General features: G+C 38.0%; 1 protein-coding gene across 5 annotated transcripts in view; it reads right to left on the reverse strand.

The window, feature by feature from the left end:
• Positions 1-22788, reverse strand: part of LOC131301838 (sodium/hydrogen exchanger 8) — a 54964-nt gene extending 32176 nt beyond the window's left edge. The window contains exons 1-12 of one of the 5 annotated variants that reach the window (XM_058328302.1): positions 22463-22788; positions 21317-21367; positions 21091-21182; positions 17383-17460; positions 17151-17308; positions 16770-16871; positions 16580-16697; positions 12880-12932; positions 12746-12811; positions 10720-10764; positions 4453-4508; positions 2203-2387 (exon numbers count right to left, since the gene is read on the reverse strand). In XM_058328302.1, coding sequence (XP_058184285.1) covers positions 2203-2387; positions 4453-4508; positions 10720-10764; positions 12746-12811; positions 12880-12932; positions 16580-16697; positions 16770-16871; positions 17151-17308; positions 17383-17460; positions 21091-21182; positions 21317-21367; positions 22463-22721 — 1263 coding nt within the window. In that variant the 5' untranslated portion in view covers positions 22722-22788. The other 4 variants (XM_058328304.1, XM_058328303.1, XM_058328306.1 and 1 more) reach the window with 4 other exon arrangements.
• Between the last annotated feature and the right edge of the window lie 948 nt (positions 22789-23736).

The following is a 23736-nucleotide window of genomic DNA, read 5'->3' on the forward strand; positions in this document are numbered from 1 at the left end:
ATATGAACAGCACTACGCTGGTCATAAAATTGCTAGTAAAGTGTTTTAAGAAGTTCATCGTGAAAACGCAAGTATTAATCACTAAATGCAGGCCAATATTCTAATAATCTAGAAATTTAGGAATTTTATTTTCTTATTTCAATTTTAATATTTTAGTAGGAATTTTTCATTTTAGTCAAGACTTGATAGAAGTATTAAGTTTCCAAGTTTGTTTTGATCTAGTATTTCTATTATGTAGGTTGCTTGGTCAAGAAGCATTAGCGTTGATTTTATTTCCATATGTTTTATTTCCTTTTTAGTATTTTAGTAATGCTACTATTATAAATTGAGATGTAAGTCTTAAGGAAGAGTTAGTGGTTATTGAATTAAAAAAAAAGAGATTTATCTCATGATCGTGTGTTCGAAGAGGGAGTACCTCTAGTTCATACTTGTTCGTGTTTTCTTCGTGCAAATAGTTTCATAAAAGGAGGTTGCGCTACATCTCAGAGCCCAAGTTCTAATCCTCACTATGGCAGGAGGACGTGTTGGAGGTTGAGGGGGACAAGGAGGTCGTACAGCTTATGTTGATGAAGTCTATGAGCGAGATGACGTTGCACGAGATGCTCGAATGGAGGAAGGGTTTGCCGACATCAAAGCAATGCTTGGAGGCTATGAAGCACCGACACCTCTAAAGGTCGATGTATTGCAGTGTCGGACACGGGGACACGTATGGGACACGCCATGTGGCGTGTCCCATAATTTAATTTAAATTTTTTAGGGGGACACGGCTCGGGACATAGCAGGGGTCAAAGTGTGATTTTTTTAAAAAAAAAATGGGTTAAACTATAATTTTTAAAAAGATTTGGGGTCAAACTGTAATTTTTCAATAGGGTTGTATCGAACTTATGGATGTCTTGTTTTGTTTGAATGGTATTGGAACTATAGATTTTTCGTTTTGTCCACATTTTGCCATTTAGATTTGGAAAAAAATTGAAAAAAAATATAAACAAATAAATAAATATACACGTGGCGTGTCTCCCGCCGTGTCCGCACCCCCATTTTTTTAGAATCCCCGTGTCCGTGTCCGTGCATCATACCTTGGAGGTCTTGTCGACGCATGAAGGCTTTAGAAGTTGCAAAACTCACCTCGCTGCGTACAGTTAAACCTCAGTGTCCTAAGGAGGAGGTGTCGGATGACGTTTCTATCACCAAACCTTTGGCTGTTGGTAACCAATCGACGGGGAGGACATGGGCGGTCAAGATTCCTAATCGTGATCCGCGACTTTGGGAATCTGATCTAAAGATCGACTTTTCTGAGTTCCAGGGAGGTATGACACCAAAAAAAAAAAACCCTAAAGGTGGATACGGTGGATGAGGCTACCATTGAGTGGCCTTTCACTTCAAATATTATTCCAAATCCAATAGTGATTGGAGTAAGTCACCAACTTTTGACAAAGAATCGGCGGAGAAAATTACGAAGGAAGAAATTACAAAAATATTGCAAATAGAAGAAGTTACAATGCTTGAAGATGGTGAAGATGACTAGAGTAATGAATTTGTTGATCCGTTTTGGGAGTTTATTAAAAACACCACACACAAGAGTCCTTGTGTTTCGATTCGGGAGGAAGGTAGATTTGTTTTATTGATCAAAATTATTTCTTCACCTTTCGGACTCTTGTTTACAGTTTGGGTTGGAAAAATCAATTTGAAGTACAAGCTTAATGCGAACAAGTTTTGGCGAATTCAACTATTGAAAATCGAGGACGACTTTTTTCAAGCCGGAGAGAATGATGCAAGCCAATATTCTAATAATCTAGAAATTTAGGAATTTTATTTTACCATTTCAAATTTAGTATTTCAATAGGAATTTTTTAATTTTAGTCAAGATTTGCTAGAAGTATGAAGTTTCCTAGTTTGTTTTGATCTAGTATTTCTATTATGTAGGTTGCTTGGTCAAGAAGCATTAGGGTTGGTTTTATTTCCATAAGTTTTATTTCCTTTTTAGTATTTTAGTACTGCTACTATTATAAATTGATATGTAAGCCTTAGCGCAGGGTTAGTTGTTAATGGATTAAAAAAAAAGAGATTTATCTCATTATTGTGTGTTCGAAAAGGGAGTACCTCTAGTTCATAATTGTTCGTGTTTTCTTCTTGCAAATAATTTTGTAAAAGGAGGTTGTGATGCATACTGAAAGAGAGCGAAAAAGAAAAAGCAAAACTTGCCTTAACTGACAATGACAGTGATAGGGCCACAGCGCCTCGCAAACCCGACCATACAAGAATAATAGCATCTCTCCAATCCAGACCATAGCCAAAGTACCGTAGAGAGGGATACAACACTCCAACAACTATCATCCGAGAAACTTGGACATAAACATAGAGGAGAATAGCATAGCCCCACACATCTCCTGTCTCAAAAACAATCCGAATAAGTAGAATTGACATGAAATCCATAACTCCCAACAAAAAAGAAAAAAGAAACAACACAATGGCAATAAAAGAATTGGACGAGAACTCACAAGAATAATTGATATCTAAAGGTGAACATACTATTAGTAAAAAAGTGTCTTGTGCGTCAAGAAAAATGTCACTTTACAACACAAACAATCATTAATGATCGGGTCTAATGATCCTAAACCAAAACCTTATGAATCTACGTGGTGTTTCGATGCATCATATGAGCAAAGTAGACTTGTTTGACTAAAAAAGAGAACACAAAATGTTGTACGAATTCCTATACTATCAATGTTCGAGAAAGCATCATGGTGTTGTTTCAATTACATACCTATTTGCATAATTTTTTTCCCTTGTTTCCAACCACGTAGCTCTCAATACAATGGGCACCATGCCATATAATTTTGACCATTACTTGACCGACATGGGAGAGCCTGTAACACTCTCCTGCACATGCCACCCCAGGAGGTAAATAGAGGATCTAGAGCATATGAAGCATCATTCTGTAGTTATCTAACACATATATTTGCTTCTTCTTTTTTCATTTTTTGGCCAACCATGTAGTTCTCAATACAATGGGCACAATCAAATGGTTTGAAGTGTTAGTTTACTGATATGTGACAAGTTCTTAACACTTCACTATGTATATTGCATGCTATGGAACTCGCAGGTGGAGAGTTGTATAGAGGACCTAGAACATATGGAGCACTATGGAACAATGTGCACATAAGTCATAAATGGGAAATCCGGAATCAACTTGTCAAATTGTCTTGTCCAAAAGCCCAACTCTAATAGCATGTAAAAGCATCCAACCTGAAACTAATGTCGTAAGATGATTGCGGCTATACTACCCTTCATAAGGGTACCAATCACATGCAAATATTTCAAACGATCGAGTATGTGGTGAGGTTTGAACACATGATCTATTGGCAGCTCTAATGCTATGTTAATTTTGGAGCATCCATCCGAAAACGGATAGGCATTTGTGGATGGGCCTCTAATTGACCATGCTTCAGTGGCTTAGAGAGGAAAATCAAGAAGTAAACCTTATTCCAATACCCAATTATACTAGAGAGCCCCTTGTCGATATCTCTGTTCAAAACTGCCCGAAGGTTCCAGCAACATGGTCACATTACACGAGTTCCGACAACTCATGGGATGTTTAAGAAATCCATTAAGTATTAAACCGAATATAAATTTCTCCTAAGTTTGCATCTTGGGCAGATCCATTATTTCAAACATATACTTGCACAATTAACTATGATTGGTCGTTAATGGCCGATGCCAGGAAAAAAGTTTCCCAATAGGGTGGAAAGCCAAAACTGTAAGTGTTTTTCAATCCAAAAAGCGAATCTGCCCTTTCTAAATACAATACCATATAAAATGCAATAATAATCATAGCTCATAGCTCTTAGATTAACGCTTGACCACCATAATTACAACCTATTTCCGAAGACAATGCAGTCAAAGGCTATAGAAGACTAAAAAACTGCAATTACTTCAAAACCTAAAGCCAAAGCAACTAGCTTAGTTGGTATCTTAAACATATTCAAAAAAAAAGTCCAGCTATAAAACCAAAAACACCATACCAAACAGAATCCCCTAAATTTCCACTAAATCCAAAAAGAGATCTGGTCTCTCAAAAACAAAAACAAAAAAGGACAGAATGGGCCTTTGTGGCTGAATTCTTCCAGACATAACAAAGAAGTCTAGAGTCAATTGGCAAGGACTGTTTGGGTTGCATCAATGGCCCCCTAATTATTGAATAGTTCTTATATGATTTCACCATTCTAGCACTAAACATTATAATGAACATTTTTTAACTTCTACTCGGTGTTTCTCATTAGGTACAGCCATACAGGGAAAAGCTGCAAATCTCCACTAATTGAACCGTACATCATTCACATACACCCGCAGAACTAAAGTAATGAGAAGAAGGGAAGCGGAATACAAAATAAAACATGTCAGACACAAAAGCATGCTGGTCTACAAGGAGAAAGTTTGGAATTCAAAAACTACCGTCACTTTTAAAAATACTGTCACTGCTGAGTACACCCTCAGCTATAACAACTCCGCTGCAGAAGCAAAAGAGCAACAAAATATTAATTAGATCAATGCAATATGCTCTAACACACAAATGTAAAGGCATTTCTATGTTTCACAAAATTGAGAAGCATGAACTTAGATGTTTATTCATGTGCAATATTTCTGGCTTCCTATTTTACATTACAGGGAGTTATGTAATGGCACATCAGCTTGTCACCCATGAAAGCCTTACCACGGAGTGATCTTTTGTAGAAGTACTTAGTGTAGGCCTCTACACTCCCATGACTATTAAAGAAAAGATGTCCCTGATCAACTTGATTTGGATTTGCTTTCTTTTCACTCTCTAAAAGATGACCAATTCCTCCTTACTTTTAAATGATTAGAGAATAAAAGAGAATAAGACAATTTACTTACAAGATTTTTCGTTTCTTTATTCTTTCTTTTCCCATTGCAACAGTGAATTCCGCCCGTAAATCCAATTTTTTTTCATAGTTCACACGTTGATACAAGCAATATGCAAAGGAACTGAGGAATAATGCATATACTAGCTTTAAAAAATGGGCACGAAGTCTACTGTTTCTTGACATTCTTGCCTGAACGTCAGCAAGTATTCTTAACCTCTAATTACATCATTTGTATCGTATAAACTAACGAGCAGTCAAATTCAAACATCTACCTTAGGGGTTCATGTGGTGCAAGCTGTTTATAAACTTGAATATTGGCAGGGGTAACCAACTTAAGATAAAGTCAGTCAATTTGTAGGGCACTCGTTGAGATGCCTAGGATTTGAAAGACGAAACAAAATAAAGCTCATGATTGTTCTTTTTTCTCCAATAATTACATTGAAAGGATTACAAATAAGATTCCTTTCGCGACCGTCTATGACCAATCTCCTCTTCATACTGCTTTGTGTCATAAGCCCTTGTATGAAGAGGACCATGCTTAAGCTTGTTTAATGAAATTCCAGAAATGAGGAAAGATATGGAATTAAACTATTAAGTGAATTTAAGACCATGGAAAACATAGACAAGAACAGAAAGGATAAGTCCCTACTGAGCCATTGAAGGGATCTCTCCATGGAATCCCCAAGGAAAGGTACCCCGTCAGATATAATCACATGTTAAAGTTTGAGAATTTCAGACCTTATGTTCTTTTGGAAGAACCAGGAGATTATGCTTATCTCCACCATTTGCCCAATGGTCTTCATACCTCCCCATCTCAGTAATATGGAGATGCCTCACAAGAGTGGGTAGCTGGTGGAACAGCTTCCCCACCGAAAAAGGAGATATTATTCAGTGCCCCTAGAGCAACAGCCATCCTCTACCACATATTCATATGGGATCCACACACTTAGGTATGGTGAGGGAGAAGCCCCCAGTAGAGATGGCAATGGTGCGGTTGGGTTCGGTCATTAATAAAACCAAAATCCAAACCATAACCAAAATCAGCTGTTTCCTTTTTATCTTAAGTCTTAACCATAACAAAACCCCTTGGTTACCGATTCGGTTCGGTTTTCCACCGAAACCGGTGGTCAACATTTTTAATCACCTAACCTAAATCAACCAGACGAAAGGGGCGGGAAAAAATTAAGACCAATGTAAAGATACAACATATCCTATAACTAAAATGCCAGCAAATTAATACACCATAGAGTGAATTCATGTTCCAAAGTTTCAATTCCAGCTTCCATTCTCTGACTTCAAATAATAGATGTACACACACATATAAGGTACTTTTGTAACTTCATTGCAGCTCGGTTTCGGTTACGGTTCAGTTTCAGTACGGTAACCATATAAACCAAAACCGAAGCCAGTTTTTTCAAATTAAAAACCAAAAAATAACCGCAGTTAAAGAATCGGTTCAAAACCATCCCGATCAATTTGGTTTGGTTCAGTTAACCGCGGTTAGGGTGAGATTGCCATCCCTAGCCCCCGGTAGCACTGAATTATTTTCCAACACATATATAATGTACTTTTGCAACTTTATTGTAGCGGTTTCGGTTACGGTTCAGTTTCAGTGTGGTAACCATATAAAACCAAAGCCGGTTTTGGTTAACGAATCGGTTCAAAACCATCCCGATCAATTTGGTTTGGTTCAGTTAACCGCGGTTCAGGTGAGATTGCCATCCCTAGCCCCCAGTAGCACTGAATTATTTTCCAAAGAGGAGAAGATATGTTAGATGGCAGAGAGATGAACAACACAATGAAATTCTTCATCAAAATCTATGTTAAACCAATGATAGAAACTTCGTGGATGAATGGATCAAAATTGGATGGTGAGGCAAAGGGGCAGACCGAATCCCAGCTACCAATAAATTTGTTCAAACACGAAATGGATTTATGCAAATTACATTTTCAAAGATCGTTTTTGATGAATAATCAAAAGTATATTCATCAGGCATCAAGGGTATGCACCATGTACACAAGGAAGGTCTAAAACAAAAACACTCAATTAGCTTATAGTTTGGAAGGTTTCAGGATGCCGAAGCCCCTGCCAAAGCAATTTGGGAGTACCTGAAAGAACGATACAGTACCACAGGTCTTGCCCGTCAATATCGGCTATTGAGTCATCTTCATCGCATGCGCCAGGAACCCGGCCAATCTATTAATCATTTCCTCTCTATACACCCTTAAGAAAAAGAAAAAAGATCTATAGTTGGATTATACTCGCTTGAATCCCAGTTATACAAACTACTCAAAAAGAGGCTTTTAAGCCTATGCAAAGGCATATCCACGCCATCAAAATGTCTCCCATTCCACTCTCTCCATATAAGCCACATCAAACAAAGTGGGATCAAGGCCCAAATCTTTCTCCTCAGTCTACCTAACAGCAACCACACAACAACTCAACCACCACCACAGAAAAACCCATGGGATGCCAGTCCATGACAGAACTGAAGTCCACGACTCCCAAGCCATAGGGCATCCATTTATCAGACACATACAGTAAACCATAATCATTCCATGAAGTGAGGATCTTATCTTGAGCCGCACACCACACAAAAAACTCCAAACAGCTTTTGAAGAAAAGCCCGAGACTGTGCCACCACTCAGGCTCACCTGATAAGAGCCACATGACGAAAAGGCTCCACTTCAAAGAATATCCTCCTACCCCCATACCTCAATAATCATATAACCTACCCCAATATCTTGAGCAGCACACCACACAAAAAACTTCAAACAGCTTTTGAAGAAAAGCCCAAGACTGTACCACCACTCAGGCTCACCTGATAAGAGCCACATGGCAAAAAGGCTCCACTTCAAAGAATATCCTCCTACCCCCAATCCTCGATAATCATATAACCTACCCCAACGATAGCCAATAGATCCTTCATCTCCCAATCATGCACCTCCCTTCGAAGAATCATATCCCAAAACACCATTTTCCCCTCCCTTCTAACATAGTTCGCTACTGAAGCACCCCTATGAGTTAACAATCGACAGATATACAAAAAGCATCACAGACCCTCTCCCCACCACACGACACATGATACCAAAATTTCATCCTCCTCCCCTCCTAAACCTACAAACTAGTATGTCTAGCGAACTCATCCCACCTGATAGGTGTGCTTAAATGCACCTATTTAAGCACCTTAGCCTACACTTTGTTAGTCCAACTGCATTGTTACTTGGTGAAGAGTAAAGGAATTTTGGTGTTTGCAGGCCTTGGGGGTCAAAGAACGCGTTAATGTGCGATTTGAAGGATGTTAGGAGTGATCAGAAGGCAAAAGAATACCTTGCAGCAACTCCCGTTAGGAATGATCAGAAGCCAAAAGAATAACTTGCAGCAACTCCCGTCCAGACGGGAGTCAAGTCTGTCCGGATGAACCATGTGAAGTTTAAAGTCTCGACTTGCAGTTCCTCCAGCCCGGACAAATGCTGCCCACAATTTTTGTACTTTTACCATTTTTCATGTAATTTCTAAGGCTTTTGTATAAATAGAAGTTCGAAACATTATTTGAGGGTTCTAAACTTGTTAGAGCAAAACCCTAGAGAGACAAGGGCAAGAGAAAAGAAGATGATCTCCATTGCTCCTTCCACCAAAGCTTTGAAGATTCGATCCATGGCCCACTAAACCCCATTCTAGGGTGAAGATGAAGCCCCGCCCCTTCGCTTATGCATAGATTTTAGATTTGGATATTCAAATCGATTCTATAACTAGAACCCATTTAATTTCAATTGAATGGAATGATTTTTAATGCTTTCAATCTAGTATGTATTTGTACTTGCAATTCAAATACAAGCTATACAATCGTTTTCTTTGGTTGTGTTGGATGATTGAGATGGGTTATACTTGTATGACGGAACGTACTCTTGGACTGTTCGTGCCTAGAGATGAATCGTACTGGTATGACAGTACGTGCTATGGGATAGTCCATGGTGATTGATGAACAGCAAATTTTTTTTTGATGATTGTCGAGAGGGATTGCAAGCCCACGTGATAGTCCTTATTGATGCAAATTCTAAACTGGATCTGGTCTATACATAATTTAGTTATGTGGTCGGGGTGGATTCAAAGCCCTAGATCCTTTCTTTTACAATTTTCAAATCAATCGATTACTCGCTTTCTTAATTCAACTAGTTTCCTATAACCAATCCAATCAACTTTCTTTCCTTCGAATTACATTAGAAATCAATCAAAGTTATAGTAACTCAGCCAATTTGTCCCTGTGGAATCCACATTCGTACTTGACCACTAGTTTTCTGAATACGGATTAACTCGTAGTTTAAATAAATTTATTTTCGGTACGGTAAAACGTGACCACCACCCTATCCTGATCCCCTTCTAAAGACCCACCCCGTGAGCAATGTTCACCATCAAAGAAGTCTACTCACCCCACCAGTCATGCCTCTCAGACACCACTAGGATCAACCAATCTCTCATCAGTCAAGGTCTGCATGTCTTGTAAACCAAGTATTTCATGTCACAGTAGTTTGAAGCTCCCATTTACAATTCAAATGCAATTCTGTAATAAAAGAGATAAAAAATCATTCGAGAATTACATCAATTTTCCAGGAAGTTTTCAAGTTATAGAGTGGACTGATTTTCTGGCAGCGATAAATACTCTCTACTGCTTTTTGATTTGACATTGCAATAAAATGTCGAAAGGAGAAAGTCCAAACTGAGTTGATGTTCCAAGCTAAAATTGTCTGATCGTTTCATCTTTCAACCATGTTGAAGCCCTTCGTATCTAGTTTCAAAGGATGCCCCTGAAGTGATCGATTACTTCGATTGAGCTTCAGAGCTTAGCCAGCTCTATGATAAGAGTAAGGAGAAACTCAAAATAGTGATTGCCTCCTAACGTCTCTTCATGCAAGCCATAGTCCACAATCTTTTAATCCCATTCTCTACATAAATAACTCGTATTAATTATTTAGTGAGCTTCCAAGATCCATTAGGGAAATCAAACCAGCCTCTTTTGAAGATCTCACCAATCAATCACCAAATATTTCCTGCATAATGTCATGCCCAAGTGGAACAAAATGAACTAGCTAACCAAGCCCTTTACTGTCTATGTTATTAGCAAAGCAAAGGAGCCGATGGAAAGCTAGTCACTTAAGTCTCACCTGTCCTAACTAAAACCAAACTCAAGCTAGGAACAGCAGACAAAGAAGGCAGGGAACCCAAAGGTAGAACAGGAAGATCAAAGAAAGAATGACTTCGTTCGGATTTCAGTATCGAGGGTCTTATGTCAATCAAGAGGCACCAAGAATGCATTTATATTCATTACTACTACTAGTTCCATATTGTGGAATCTTGGAAATAGAGATTCAATATTCAAAAACTGTACATTGTGTTCATTGATTTTGATTAGTGGACAGTATTAATCGCTGGGCCTACTTGGAATTCAAACTACTCCTATCCTTCTGATCATTCTACGATGTCATCCAGTTAGAGGGTTTTCTTTGCGTTTATATGAGCCCTGTGCAACAAAAATTGCAGAACACGAACTTGAATCTGACTACATGACAACAATTCACAAAATACTACATATAGCCCAATGTGTAATAAAAGTACACACTTATCTACAAACAGAGTTAGATATGTAAATAAATGTACATGCATGTGTATAGAGAGAGATATAAATAAAGAGAAAGGGTGGAAGCATCCATTTGGCATATGTTGCACACCAGTGCAAGGTTGCTCTCTTTACTCTTCAACGGAAAACTAACTCCAGAACAGTCGTATGAAAAACAATCACGTAAACTACTTCTTCAAGTGCTGAATTCAAGCACATACCTTAAGATAAAAATCAGAGTATTAGCAATGTAGGAAACCATTTCCCTGCAAAATAAGAAGAATAAAAATATAAGTAGACAAACATAAAACATTGTGTGAATGATGAACCAAGTGTTTAAAAATTACAATAAGCTGTAGGAAACTCAGCCAGTCAGTGTAACTACATAACTTCCTCCTTTCCATGAGGGTTCGACTGCAAAATTAGTCTTAGGTCTATTATGTGAACTTCATAAGCCCACAAGTCCACCTATTAATTTTGTCAGGTCTCAAGTTCATTTTAAGGTACCCTAGGGTTTAGGCACTTTCATAAGATTTTAGGGTGCACTTTTTTGTTATAGGATAGGGTACCCTAGGGTTTAGGCACTTTTTATAGGGTTTTAGGGTGCACTTTCCTATTATAAGGTTTTAGTGTTTTAGGCACTTTCATAGGGTTTAGGGTTTTAGGCACTTTCACAGGGTACCCTAGGGTTTAGGTTGCGTGGACTTGTGGCTTTACAAAACTATTAGGTGGACTTGTGGGCTTATGAAATGTCTATAGTGGACCTATCACTAAATCTCTTCCAATTGTCTGGTCAAACAACATGACATTAATGAATAAGAAGACTTCGGTATTGGCCCCTAAATAGTTACCACTCACTGGCATCTTTTCTTATGTTCGACCAGAAGATACAGAGTTGCTTCCAATAGAATCTTACCCTGCACCATCATTTCCAAGGAAATATCTTCCTCCAATAGATTCTATTCAAAGTCAAAACCTTAGTTAAATATAAGCTAATCATAACCATTCATATCACCCATCCAAGTCTTTCTGGGCTGGCTCTATTTCCTTTTCGACCCTCCATGGAGACCATAATCACTCGTCCCTTCGGGCGCATGATAAATCATCCTTCAGAATGCAGAGGAAAAGGAAAGAAAAGGCTACATGGATGCTTTAAGATGTCAAAGAATCAAATATTTCTCATGTCTAAAGAAGAGAGTAGTCAAGCCAAAAAAAAAAAGTCATTGCACCCCCTTCAAGACAATAATCAGCTATTGAGTGTCTGCTAACATCCACTTTCAATAATCCATACAAACTCAAACTTTCATCAATGACATGACCATGGCTTCATACCTAAACAACTCAACCTGCAAGGACCAAGCAACAATCCTCGACAAAGAACTTCTTTTGACCCATCACTAAAGATTTTGTAACTTTGTCTTCTTAAGTTACCAATTCTCCAAAAACTTAAGTTGTTAGAAAATAGACCCAACAATGTACCGTCTCTCACGTGCAACCCCATCTTGCACATTGAGTTGTAAACATCCCTACACATTGTGAAACAATGCAAATGGGAGAAACATAATGCAAATGGGAAATAAATGCAAGCAGAGACACTTGAACCCAAACCTTCCAGAAACCAGAGCTCTGATCCCATGTTAAGTTATCAATTGTCCCAAAAGCTTAAGCTATTTGGAAATCAGCCTAACAATTCATATAAACTATCTAACATGTCTAAGACCTTCTACCATGTTTTGAGTAAGTGTTATTTTCCCTTCATACATTAGAGGGCTCCAATTTCCAATTATCTACAACACCACAAAAAGAAAGTTTCTATCCATTTTAAGAAAATGAGTTTTTCAGGCACATCCAATTCATTTTAAACAACAAATTCAAAACCCAACATGCAATAGTAGGATTAAGGGAAAAGACATCTTGTATTTGACGCGCAAAAAGGGAATATAAGCATAATTTCCAAAATCTCCACTTTCAGCGGAGTGTCAAGAACAAGAAATTACTTCAAAATCTTAAGGTCCTTTTACAAAACTTATTGTAGTTCCTCACTTCTATATCGAACAGCAATATTCAAAATTTTAAAACGCCCTAAAGAAAACCTAATAGAACCTCTTGGAATAGAAGACAATTACACTCATTCATACATTTTTTCACATTTTTTGAGAAAAAGTTCCCGAAAAGACTGTGAAACACACTTGAATTGAATTCCCGTAAAGGCTACACAAGTTAGAAGTAAGAAGACATGACATATACCAAAAGTGATGCAAGCTTTGTTGACCATCACCCTTAAAGGCAGTCCTTGCAACTGCAGCAAAGAACCTGTCAATGCAAAGTTATATCAAGAAGTTATTCGCAAATAGAAAACTCTATAAACATATTCACCATACATTCCCAAAGTCATCACTGCTAGAACACCCGAAACATCAGCCGCCTCTTGAGCCTATCACATCAGAAAGGGGGAAACAGAGAAAGAAACAGCATAAATCAGCTTTTTTGGTTATCAGCAAAAACATTCCATTTACACAAGGATAAAAAAGTTAAATCAGTACAATAAGAAAAGAAAAGCATTGAGAGAGCCTCAGAGAGTGTACAATACCCTCCTACTATAGCTACTCGCAAATTCTTAGCCTACCTCTCCGGAATTTTCTTTTTAAAGAAAAACAACCATAACAATAGGTTAGCAAAGAGCTAACTCTAAACTACGAGCAAAACACAAAACATAAACTACTACTCTCCAGTCCAAGATTTGAGAAGCCCAAAAAACTAGCCATTGCCAACACATGTTCCAAGTCCAACCTAGAGATCAACCACTGCTGCTTTAACAGACATCCCATCCCATGCCTTTTCTCAGAACTTGCAATTACGAAAAAACATCAAACACACTCCTCCCAGTGCATGTTACCACGCATCACCACTGATTGCGCCGTCGAAGTTCGCATCAGCCACCCGAAAATCTTCCGTCTGCCACCATACCTGAGAAGCACGTCTGAAAGAAACCCAAAAAACCATTGCAATCACCAAAAACACGGTAAACACCCCTAAGCAAAACCAAAATCATCACTAAACATAGCCCCTTAGACAGACGCCACGTCCACAATCACTCGGCCATACCCCTAAATGAGATGCAAAACCACTGTAACCCCACAAAACACACCTACACAAAACATAACTCTCCACTAAACAAAAACCTTTACAGTGTAACCTCCACCATCATGATGATGATCACCTCGGCCATAACCCCTGCATCATCTCAAACCATGCTCGATGAAAGCCAAAAATCATCTTACGGGGGGGGGGGGGGTGGCGGTGAAATCACCAAAAAACACCTTCTCACTGAAACCCCAAAAACACCTAACACCGCTGCCTGGTAAAAATGTGTAGCAGAATAAAGCAGATCTTAGCACAATCAAACCTCTGATAAAACTGAAAACTAGGGATACACTGCGAGCTTCAGATGACAAGACATGAACAGATCTGAACTGAAGAGGATGAAACATGGCTGGCAAAACTGGTTATGTAAACACCAGCTAATTGAAAATGAAACAGAAAATAAAAAATCCCCCAAACCAGAAAGCGAGAGGGAAAATGGGGGATGGAGAGAGAGATAGCTGAGAACAGAAAATGGGGAGAGAGGAGGAGGAGATGAGGAGGACAAGGAGAAAACCCTAGCAGAGAAAAGATTATAGAGAGAGAGAGAGAGAGAGAGAGATAACAGTATAATTAGCATAAATAAGCTTTTACATATAACACATTTGTAAATGAATCCGAAAAGGATAACAATAGTCAGTCAATTCACAACCGTGCCTCGCTTAAAAAAAAAGAACCAAAGTTTTACAATGACAAGCAAGCTACTCCCACATGCAGACAGGAATGTAGTCACAAACACTAAATAAATGAAGAAATAAGATCAGAAGATTTGATAGGGAAAAAAAATATATGATCCCCACTCCCTCCACCCTTCCAAATATTTGAGAACAAAACATTAGACTTGATAATCAGATATTCAAAAATGTGCTTGGCATATTGTGCTTGCAGATAATTACTTGATGATTTTGTGTAAGGTGCAGAGTGTATGTAGGGTATTTTGCACCTACTTTGTTGTTAGTTTTGTGCCTTTTGAGTGTCCTTCAGTGCACGTGATTGAGTTTTGTTGTTTTTCTTCGCCTGGGTGAGGCTTTTGTATCTTTTTGGTTGTACGTTTTCTGCTGTTCTGTGGTATGCCCCTTTGCACCAGTCTTGCTTCATTTCTTCAATGAATTAACTTCCCAAAAAACCTCTGTCATGAATTTATGAACATGACAATGCATTATGTCCTCGAAAAAAGCAAAAGGTTTACCCATTGAATGCAGAATAGGATACTTGATGTGAAAATACATGCAGTGAAGAAATGGTTCCTTCTGTGATAAGATCTACGATTTAGTATATTGACAGTTCCAGTAGAAACACAGGTGATAGATGTCTGGGTTACAATATAGGTCAGGTGTCAAGAAATTCTAAGAAAGGCTCTAAGACCCCTGTTGTATTTCTAAATATTCTGTCAACAGATGTGATTTTGTGCACCTATATTCTGTTCAGAAATCAACTTACAAGAACCCACTTCCATCAAACCTAACCTTGCAGACCAAGTGTTGCTGGGGGAGGGGGAAGGGTACATGGCATTGCAGTGGTAATAAATATGGGTCATTTGTTAACAAGAGAGGTTGTTAGACTCGTCCCACATCGCTCATTTAAGCCACTCAAGGTTGGTTAATAAAATCTAAAGGTTACTCCGCCTATTGTCAATTGGTTTTAGGTTGGAACCCTCAAAGAAATCTAACAGAGGTCATATGGTTATCAAGGTATTAACGTCAATTTACAAGCACAATTAACTGAAGCAGGCTGTGCACTTTTTACATTCGAACACTGATTTTTGTGCACATATCATGCACACACATTTTTGTGGGGCCCATATCAGGTCCCACAAAGATGATCCGAACCGTTCATCTTTCTTAAAATATATTTTGAGGGTTCCTGTAAAAAATCAACTCCAACAGATATCGGTAAAGGCTTTTTCAGAATCGTAGGGCAAATCAGAATGATTCGCTCTACGAATTCTGAAAAAGCTACGATTCTGAGAAAGCCTTTACCGATATCCGTTGGAGTTGATTTTTTCCAAGAACCCTTGAAATAATATTTTAAGAAAGATGAGCGATTCGGATCATCTTTGTGGGACCTGATATGGACCCCACAAAAATGTATATGCATTATATGTGCACAAAAATCTGTGCAAGTAGCACGGCTGCACTTTTTAGTCCAAAAGCCATGTGTTAAGCGCCTACTTCCAAATGACAGGGGTCACACCCTGTGAAAGGTGCCCAAAATTAGTGCAATAAACAGAAGAAGACAAACAAAAAAAACAGTTACCAAACACTCCATAGTCCACAACAACCAGCCAAAAAAAAAATCATCCTAGACTCCTTGCTAGAACTGCTTCAGTTTAGATCCAGGACAGCAGATTTCATCTATTTTGAAAACTCAAACCTCACAATTTATATGTTTGACCAATGTAGCTTATTCTCCCCCAATGAAAGACTAGTGATTAATTACCTGCAGTTAATCAATTCATATGCATTGGTAAAAGGTAACAAAATGCTGAACCATCAGGCATCAGGCAGAGAAATCTATGAAAGAGAAAATCGACCAACCCGAAGGCACTACAGAAAAATCATTTGTTCTTGAAACTCCCAATTATCAAGCGAAGCTATGCTTTGTTTGGAACTTACAGAAAGGAAAAGAAAAGAAAAGACAATAATTGGCAGGAAAGTGGAAGAAAAGTGGAAGGAAAATGTTTGCTTTGCATCCTTCTCTCTTTCTCCAAGAACCAAATAATGGAGGAGAATTTTTTCTAATTTCCTTTTTCTCCCCTTTCTTTCTCCAAGTTCGAAACAAAGTGTTATTGTTTCAGTTCAAACTAAGCCCACTTGATGTGAAAATACTTCATGAGGGATACACGTACCAACTGAACAAAACAAGGAGATATGCTAGATATACATATAGAAGATCTAAGGAATACAAAATCAAATGTCCCAAGTTGAAGAAGATGCATACCGTGAAGAAAGCAATGTAGCTCACTGTAAGCGTCAGGGCAATCTCTATCACAGTGTCATTGAAAATAAATCCAAGCCACAAAACAGATGCTATTCCGAAAGCAAGACCAATGCCTACACTAAACAAAGGAAGGAGTTTTAAAACAACTTCCACATTCTACAACTGCAACTTGCGTATAAAACATACTTACGCTCCAAGAGAAACTTTCATAAGAAACTCTACTATAGCCCCAAAGCTAAATCTCTCCCCAAACACAATTCGATAGAATAGCTGATAGACCACGATAGCAGTCCTGAAATTAGAAGCCGACTTCTTAAGACTCCATATTAAGCATGGAATTAAAGATAAGGACCACTTCATCTTGTTAAATTTCAGCCCACCAACTTGTCTAAAAGTTTAAGCCCTTAGAGGGTGCCAGGATGGTAATCTACAAATTTATGTGCTTTTATGCCCAACAATGTGTGGGTAGGCGCTCTTCCATGCACAGGACAATACTAAATAAGTACTATTTTTCTTGCGTAGGCAGTTTGTTTGAAGAAAACATTGTAGACAGAAACATTGAAAACACTACCCGTCATTCATCAAGGATTCTCCTTCAATGATGGTGCTAAGTTTTTTGCTTGCACCAAGCTCTTTCAGAAGAGCTACAACAGCCACAGGATCAGTGGCACTAAGAAGTCCCCCAAGTAACAATGATGTTTTCCAGCTCCAATCATATGGAAAAGTAAGCTGCAGAATTTTGAAGCGGAGTTATTGCATAAGACTGATACTTATTGAACATAAACAAGAGAGTTTCCCTAAACCTTTAAGGCAGAACCAAGGCAGAAGGTTGAAATGAGAACACCAGGCCCAGCAAGAATAATCATCTGTGCCATACATTTCTGCATCAGAAAACAACAACAAAGAACAATTGAAATCATCGAAATCCAAGATAATGTCCAAACATGTTGAATGAATTGCCTAGAACCATGCTAACACCAGCTAAGTGAAAATATAAGTAAAGAAACAAGGAAACAAATTATCTGCAGGTGAAAACCATTTTATCTAATTATTTTTTGGATATTTATTCTACAAATCTGAAACACGGAGTATATGAAACAGATTAAGAAACATTTCAACAATGATTCATACTCAACAAATTATTTATGGGCAGCATCCCAGTAATAGCTTGCTAATGAATTCTCAATGCCAATGTATTGTGGTGGTTAGCACTTAAGAGTTACAGTGTTTGTTATTAGTCAGTGGGGGAAGTATTGTGATTTGTATTCACTCCTATATATATTCATAGCATCTGTGTTAGGGTTAATTGAAAACCCTAAACACTTTTATTCTCCCTAATTATCAATGGTCATTGCAGTATGCGGCATCTCCTAGCGGATAATTCAATCCTTCATGAAAGGCTATTGGAGACAAACCTCGCACAGTAACTTGGATCAAATGTGATTTCTTTCTTTTTTTTATCAAAGATCAAGGTGATTGTACAAATATTTGGTAGTGGTACCCTAGGAACAGTTGTAAAAGTAAAATGCAATCGTAGTTCACCAAGAGGGATGCAACTAGTTATTTCTGCCTATGAGTCATCACCCATGTGGTGGGTGGTTGACATAGACATTACTCCACTCTGACCCAAGCTTTTGGGTGTTGCCACTTCATGTGATACATGGCTCCTTCTTATGTCTTGCATGTAAAGACAAAAGAATCTATAAAATGAACACATGTTCATGCACTAAAGTGGCAGCAAGAAAAGAAATACATGTGGGAGTTCTGTTATAGGCTTATAGCATAATGAAGCTGCTAGAAATGATGGGGCATTTTTTTATTCTTCCAATCATTTCTTTTAATTTTTAGTCCAAGTATCTATTTAATATTCAGTCACAGTTTTTAGTTATGAAGCACGGATACTCTATTTTGGCCTTGTATCCCGTATAGTATGCGTATACGAATCTAATACACTTTTTTAAAGTATCCTACTTTTAGAATTATTTTTTGGTATCTCGATACGTTTTGGATACGTGTTGGATACGCTCGGATACGTTTTGGATACGCACGTGGTAAATATGTTATTACTTACTTAAAATATGTGGGTTAAAATTGCAATTAGGACTATATATATCTTTTTCCCCCACCAATCGACACCAGAAAGGCAGAAACACACCAATGATATCCTCTCTCTCGTCTCTCATCTATGTCGTCAACCTTGTAACTCACTCTCTCTCTCTCTCTCTCTCTCTCTCTCTCTCTCTCTCTCTCTCTCTCTCTCTCTCTCTCTCTATATATATATATATATATATCACTATATGTGAATATAATATATAATAAAAAAAAATTTACTTCTATATTCAACGTATCCCCCAACGTATTGTATCCTACTTTTTGAAAAAATCACGTATCTGTATCCCGTATCCATAACAGTGCTTCTTAGGTTTTTAGAGTCATTTTGTTAATCAAAAGAGTTATTGAGTCAATCAAAGAGTCATTTAGTTTTTCTATATGCACAAGGAGTCTAAAGGGTGGTTCTAGTTTCTAGGTTATTTATTGTCTTGGGAAGATTAAGAGTCGAGTCTAGTATAAATATGTTTGCAAGTCTTATGCAAAAGGAAGTTGATTGAATAATATTGAGTTTTATAGGGAGAATATTTCTTTATCTTCCAAATTCAAAGTGTTTGATGCCTTTATCCCTAGGTATTCTCAGAATTGACAGGTTTAGAAAAGAATTTAATTTCTTGGTATTCGTGAGCGAATCAACAGATTTAACTCGTGCTAATTTTGTGCTGCTGTATGCTTGCGCTGCATCAAAAAGCTTCTTGAAGTTTTTCAGCCTAGATAAATTTCTCACTCGTGGGAGCATTCTAGCTACACAAAAACCAGTCCCACCTGGTACCATACAAATGCATGTCTTCATTATCCTAGTTTCAATGCTTAAGGTCCAAAAACGTAAACCTGAATGAAGTCGAATATTTGCATTTGCTGGTTGTAGACACATATGTTTCATGATCCTAGAACACGAATCAAAAAGCACCAATGAAGGCTCTGTTAGTCTAACGTACCACACATTAGTTTTATACCACCAAGCAATGTGAGAATTCCCTTTGGACTCTCCCTCACGTACAACGTGCTCACTTAGCAACAGTTGTTGTGTGTGCACTAGGGGCAGACCCTACCCATCTCCAAGTACTCCAAATCTTATACCATGCGACAAGTTCAGAGATATAACCCAAAAAGCTAGCTTTTGAGATGAGGTTCTAACTTCTACCCCCAAAGCTAGCATTTGAGATGAAGGTGCCCTCACACATATAGACTGCAGATTACTTTTATAAACCTAGCTTTTGCAGTTCAGTTCTTTTCCAGCAAATTTTTCAGCTTATGGTGCCTGCATGCCAATAGTGTACTTAACCCACAAATATTTATGTATGTGAGTTGTCTTGCATTGAGAAGTTCGAATGCTTGTTCTATGTTGCAGTGTTTTAAAAAGCGCGCAAAGCGCAGCAAACGCAAGGCATGCGCTACGAAGATGTGGGCTATAGCGCGGAACCCTAAGGCGCCCGAAAGGCGCTGAGGCGCACGCCTTTCGTCTGTGAGCCAAAAATCAGATCTAATAGCTCTCATCCATACATAACATGTTCGCGATGCACTAAATAATTCTTTCTTTTAAGTCGATTTCAACCCTAATCGATCATACCCAGCAGAGCAGCTTCAACGACAGCAGCTTCTGCTCCTTTTCTTCTCCTCCTGTTCGATCGAGAGATAGCAGCTCCAGGTAAGCTCCTCCTCCTCCTCCTCCTCCTCTTCCTCCTCCTCCCTCTTCTTCTTCTTCTTCTTCTTCTTCTTCTCATCTTTTTTTTTTCTCTTCTTCTTCTTCTTCTCCCACGTCTCTATTTTTTTTTTCTTCTTTTTCTTCTTCTCCCACGTTTTTTCTTTTTTCATAACTGAAAATAAAATTTCAGATTAGCTAGGCTGTAGAAAATCGAAATCGAAATTTCTGTCCCTTCCACGTCTCTATATGCCTCTAGATTTTATTGCCTTTAATCCTTATGTTATGTCACTAAGGCTAAACATTATTGTTATGTTTAGTGTTTGGTACTTTCGTTTAACCATTGACATCAATGACATGTTATGTTTTATGACATTTAAAAGTTTTACAAGTGTTCGTTTGTGTTGAAAACTTGTTCTAATAAAATTTGCCTCGTTGTGAAGAAAAAAAAAATTTGCACTTCGCGTCAATAAAGCGCGCCTCGCGCCTTGCGCTAAAGCCCAAAGGGACCGGTGCGCCTTTCGCCATTTAAAACACTGCTATGTTGAATTTCAAAATATCCATAAAGCTAATGAGTTCTTGCATTTTCCTTTGAAGTTTCTAATCTCTAAAGCATCAAAGAAAGAGTGAAAGAAACAACTATTAAATAAAGCTACATAATTCATTCTTTATAGAAGAGGGAGAGAGAGAGAGGAAACAATCCATCTAACCACTTGTACTCAAATGCAAATGCTCAAGTGGAGAAAGTACACAATGGAACCTTAATTTGGTGCACTTCCATCGAAAATGAACTTTCAAAAAGAAGAGCAGGGAGAAAAACAGCCAATAGAAGGTTAGGATCAATGTTTGCCCCTGCACATGAACAAAAGCAAACCTCTTCAGATATCTGATATTTTTACAGCAAAGAAGCCCCTAATGGTAGAAAGCAATTTAGAAGCAGTAACCAAAATCCTCACATTACTCAGGAAAATGCAGATTTAACTCACAAATACGAATGCCATCACCAATCTTTCCTAGTCCATGACTTGTTCCATACTCTGCATATAGAGTTACCAATATAAAATAAGCCATTACATACTGATGGCAGAAAAATCTTAAAACCAACAGCCTGGAAAGGCAAGGGACTGGCCTATAACTTCATTACGTGTAATAAGAGATTATCAAAGGAAAGAAGATTAGAAAAGGAAAATAAGTAACACAGGCAAAGGTGATGCAATGGTGCATGAATGCTCTCGCAAACAAAATACCTCACTGACAACTAAATTGGATTCATGAAAATAAAAAACCATGCGGCTGATGTGTGAAGAGTTAAAGGGAAAACAATTTTTTCCCTTCACTGCCAATGACTGAATACATCAAAGACTTGGGTCAAACATGGTGCAAGGGTAAAGGTTTATGACTTGCGCACTGGAAGGAGTTGCGTGTAATTTGAGTACATAATATCTTATGGGAAGAGATTTTGTCTGCTCATATCAATAAGGCGTGAAAAATGGGTCAATCCTTCATCACATTCTGTTCGTCGTGTTATGAAGCCAATGCCTGCACATTTTTTCTTCCTTTTTCCTTCTTTCCTACATGGTTTTTTTTCTTTTTCCTTTCTGTTAACTGGTGATGTGGACTACAACCCTTATTGCTTCATCTCTGAGTAACTTCTTCATTTCTAAATTTTATTCGCTTTTCTGTCCCCTGACAATTCAGAATTTTATCTTTGTAATCATCAAATTCAAAGCACATCCATGAGGAGTACAGAGCCTTCTTGTTTAATCAATTCTAAAAATCGGTCCAGGCAGTGGGCACCTAGGTGCTAGGCGGGGGTCTAACACCTAGATAAAAATTAGCCTACGGGTCGACTAGTCGGCCACCTAGGGAGCTAGTCCACCAACGAGTCGGCTCTTAGCCGCCAGCTGCCCCTCTTCCGCCCGACTAGCACCTTGCAACTTTTAGAACACTGCTTGTTTATCAGTAAAGAAATAGCCTACTCTAGACTGATCCGCGATATCTCCAACAATCTGCCTTTTCAACTAAACAAACCCTTTGAGTGGTCCACTGAAAACCTTAAAAGCCTAAAGCAAAACTATAATAAGCGATCATTCAGTCATTCTGGGAAAAAAATATAAAGCGTTGGAACTGACCTAAAGAACCGAGGCCGATACCGAGGATGAAGAGAGCGACGGTGTAAGGGACTCTGGTGCCCCTGAGGAGATGCCTAGATGCGATTCCCAACACCAGGCTTATTCCGACGAAGATCACGGCGTTCGTCGGATTTGACGACGACGAAGACGAACTCTCCGCCGCCAATACTTTCACCGAAAACGGCCCTTCTTCCTCCAGCACAGACGCCATTCTTTCCGCTTTACTTCCCGTTCCGGCAGCGAATATACGGTGGCGCATAAATAATACGATACCCGTACGTATAAGAGCATCTCCAATCCACCTATATTTCTTCAAAATAGACGATGGATGTGACACATTGAGGGAAAATTTTATAATTTATTCTCTTTTTTCTTCACTTTTTGTAATTTTTGAGAGAATTTTTGAGGGACCCACCGTCCTTTTTAGAGTTTGGTCCTCTAAAAATGAAGGATCAAAAGTAAATTTGGAGTACAAAATTTCTCCAAAACTCTAAAAAGGACGATGGGTCTCTCAAAGATTCTCTCAAAAAGTACAAAAAGTGAACAAAAAAATGGAAAAATTATAAAATTTTCCCTCAATGTGTTACACCTATCCTCTATTTTGCATGGATTGGAGATGCTCTAAGCGACAATGGAGACTTGAGCGCGCGGGGGGGGGGGGGGGTTGTTTACATGCGGAGAGGAATGATAGTCTCTTGAGAGAGAGAGAGAGAGAGAGAGATGTGGGGCCAAAACTGCTTGTGTAAGTTTTTACTTTCTAAGTTGAATGCTTCCTAAACTTTTGATTGGAGATAAAGACAGATTTGAAAAGCTGTGATAGAGCCTGTTCAGAAGTGAAAAAAATCTTTATTTTTTAATAAAATAATTTTAAACTTAAAAATTATAAATTTATTGAATTTTAAAAATATATAATGAATCTTATTTGAAAGATTTCGATGAGATTTTTAATATGATGAAAAAAATTTGAAAATTTATTTTTTATTTACATTATTTTTGAGTTTGAAAATGTAAAATAAGCTACTTATTTTTTAAGAAGATTTCTGGAACGGGGCCTTAATCAGGTATGCAGTAATGCGATGTGCGTAATTTGATTCGAATATTTTGATTTATTAAAAATAAAAATAGAAAGTCAACAAATTAAAAGGATTAACAAGAAAGACATTTTATAGTGTGCTGATACACTATGGTAAATTCATGAGATTCATCTATCATTAATACAAGAAATTAACAGAGGTATCGTTGATCTTTTGTTAATTTTGTAGAAATTTTGTCAT

Source organism: Rhododendron vialii, chromosome 9a (assembly GCF_030253575.1).
Source record: "Rhododendron vialii isolate Sample 1 chromosome 9a, ASM3025357v1".
NCBI lineage: Eukaryota > Viridiplantae > Streptophyta > Magnoliopsida > Ericales > Ericaceae > Rhododendron > Rhododendron vialii.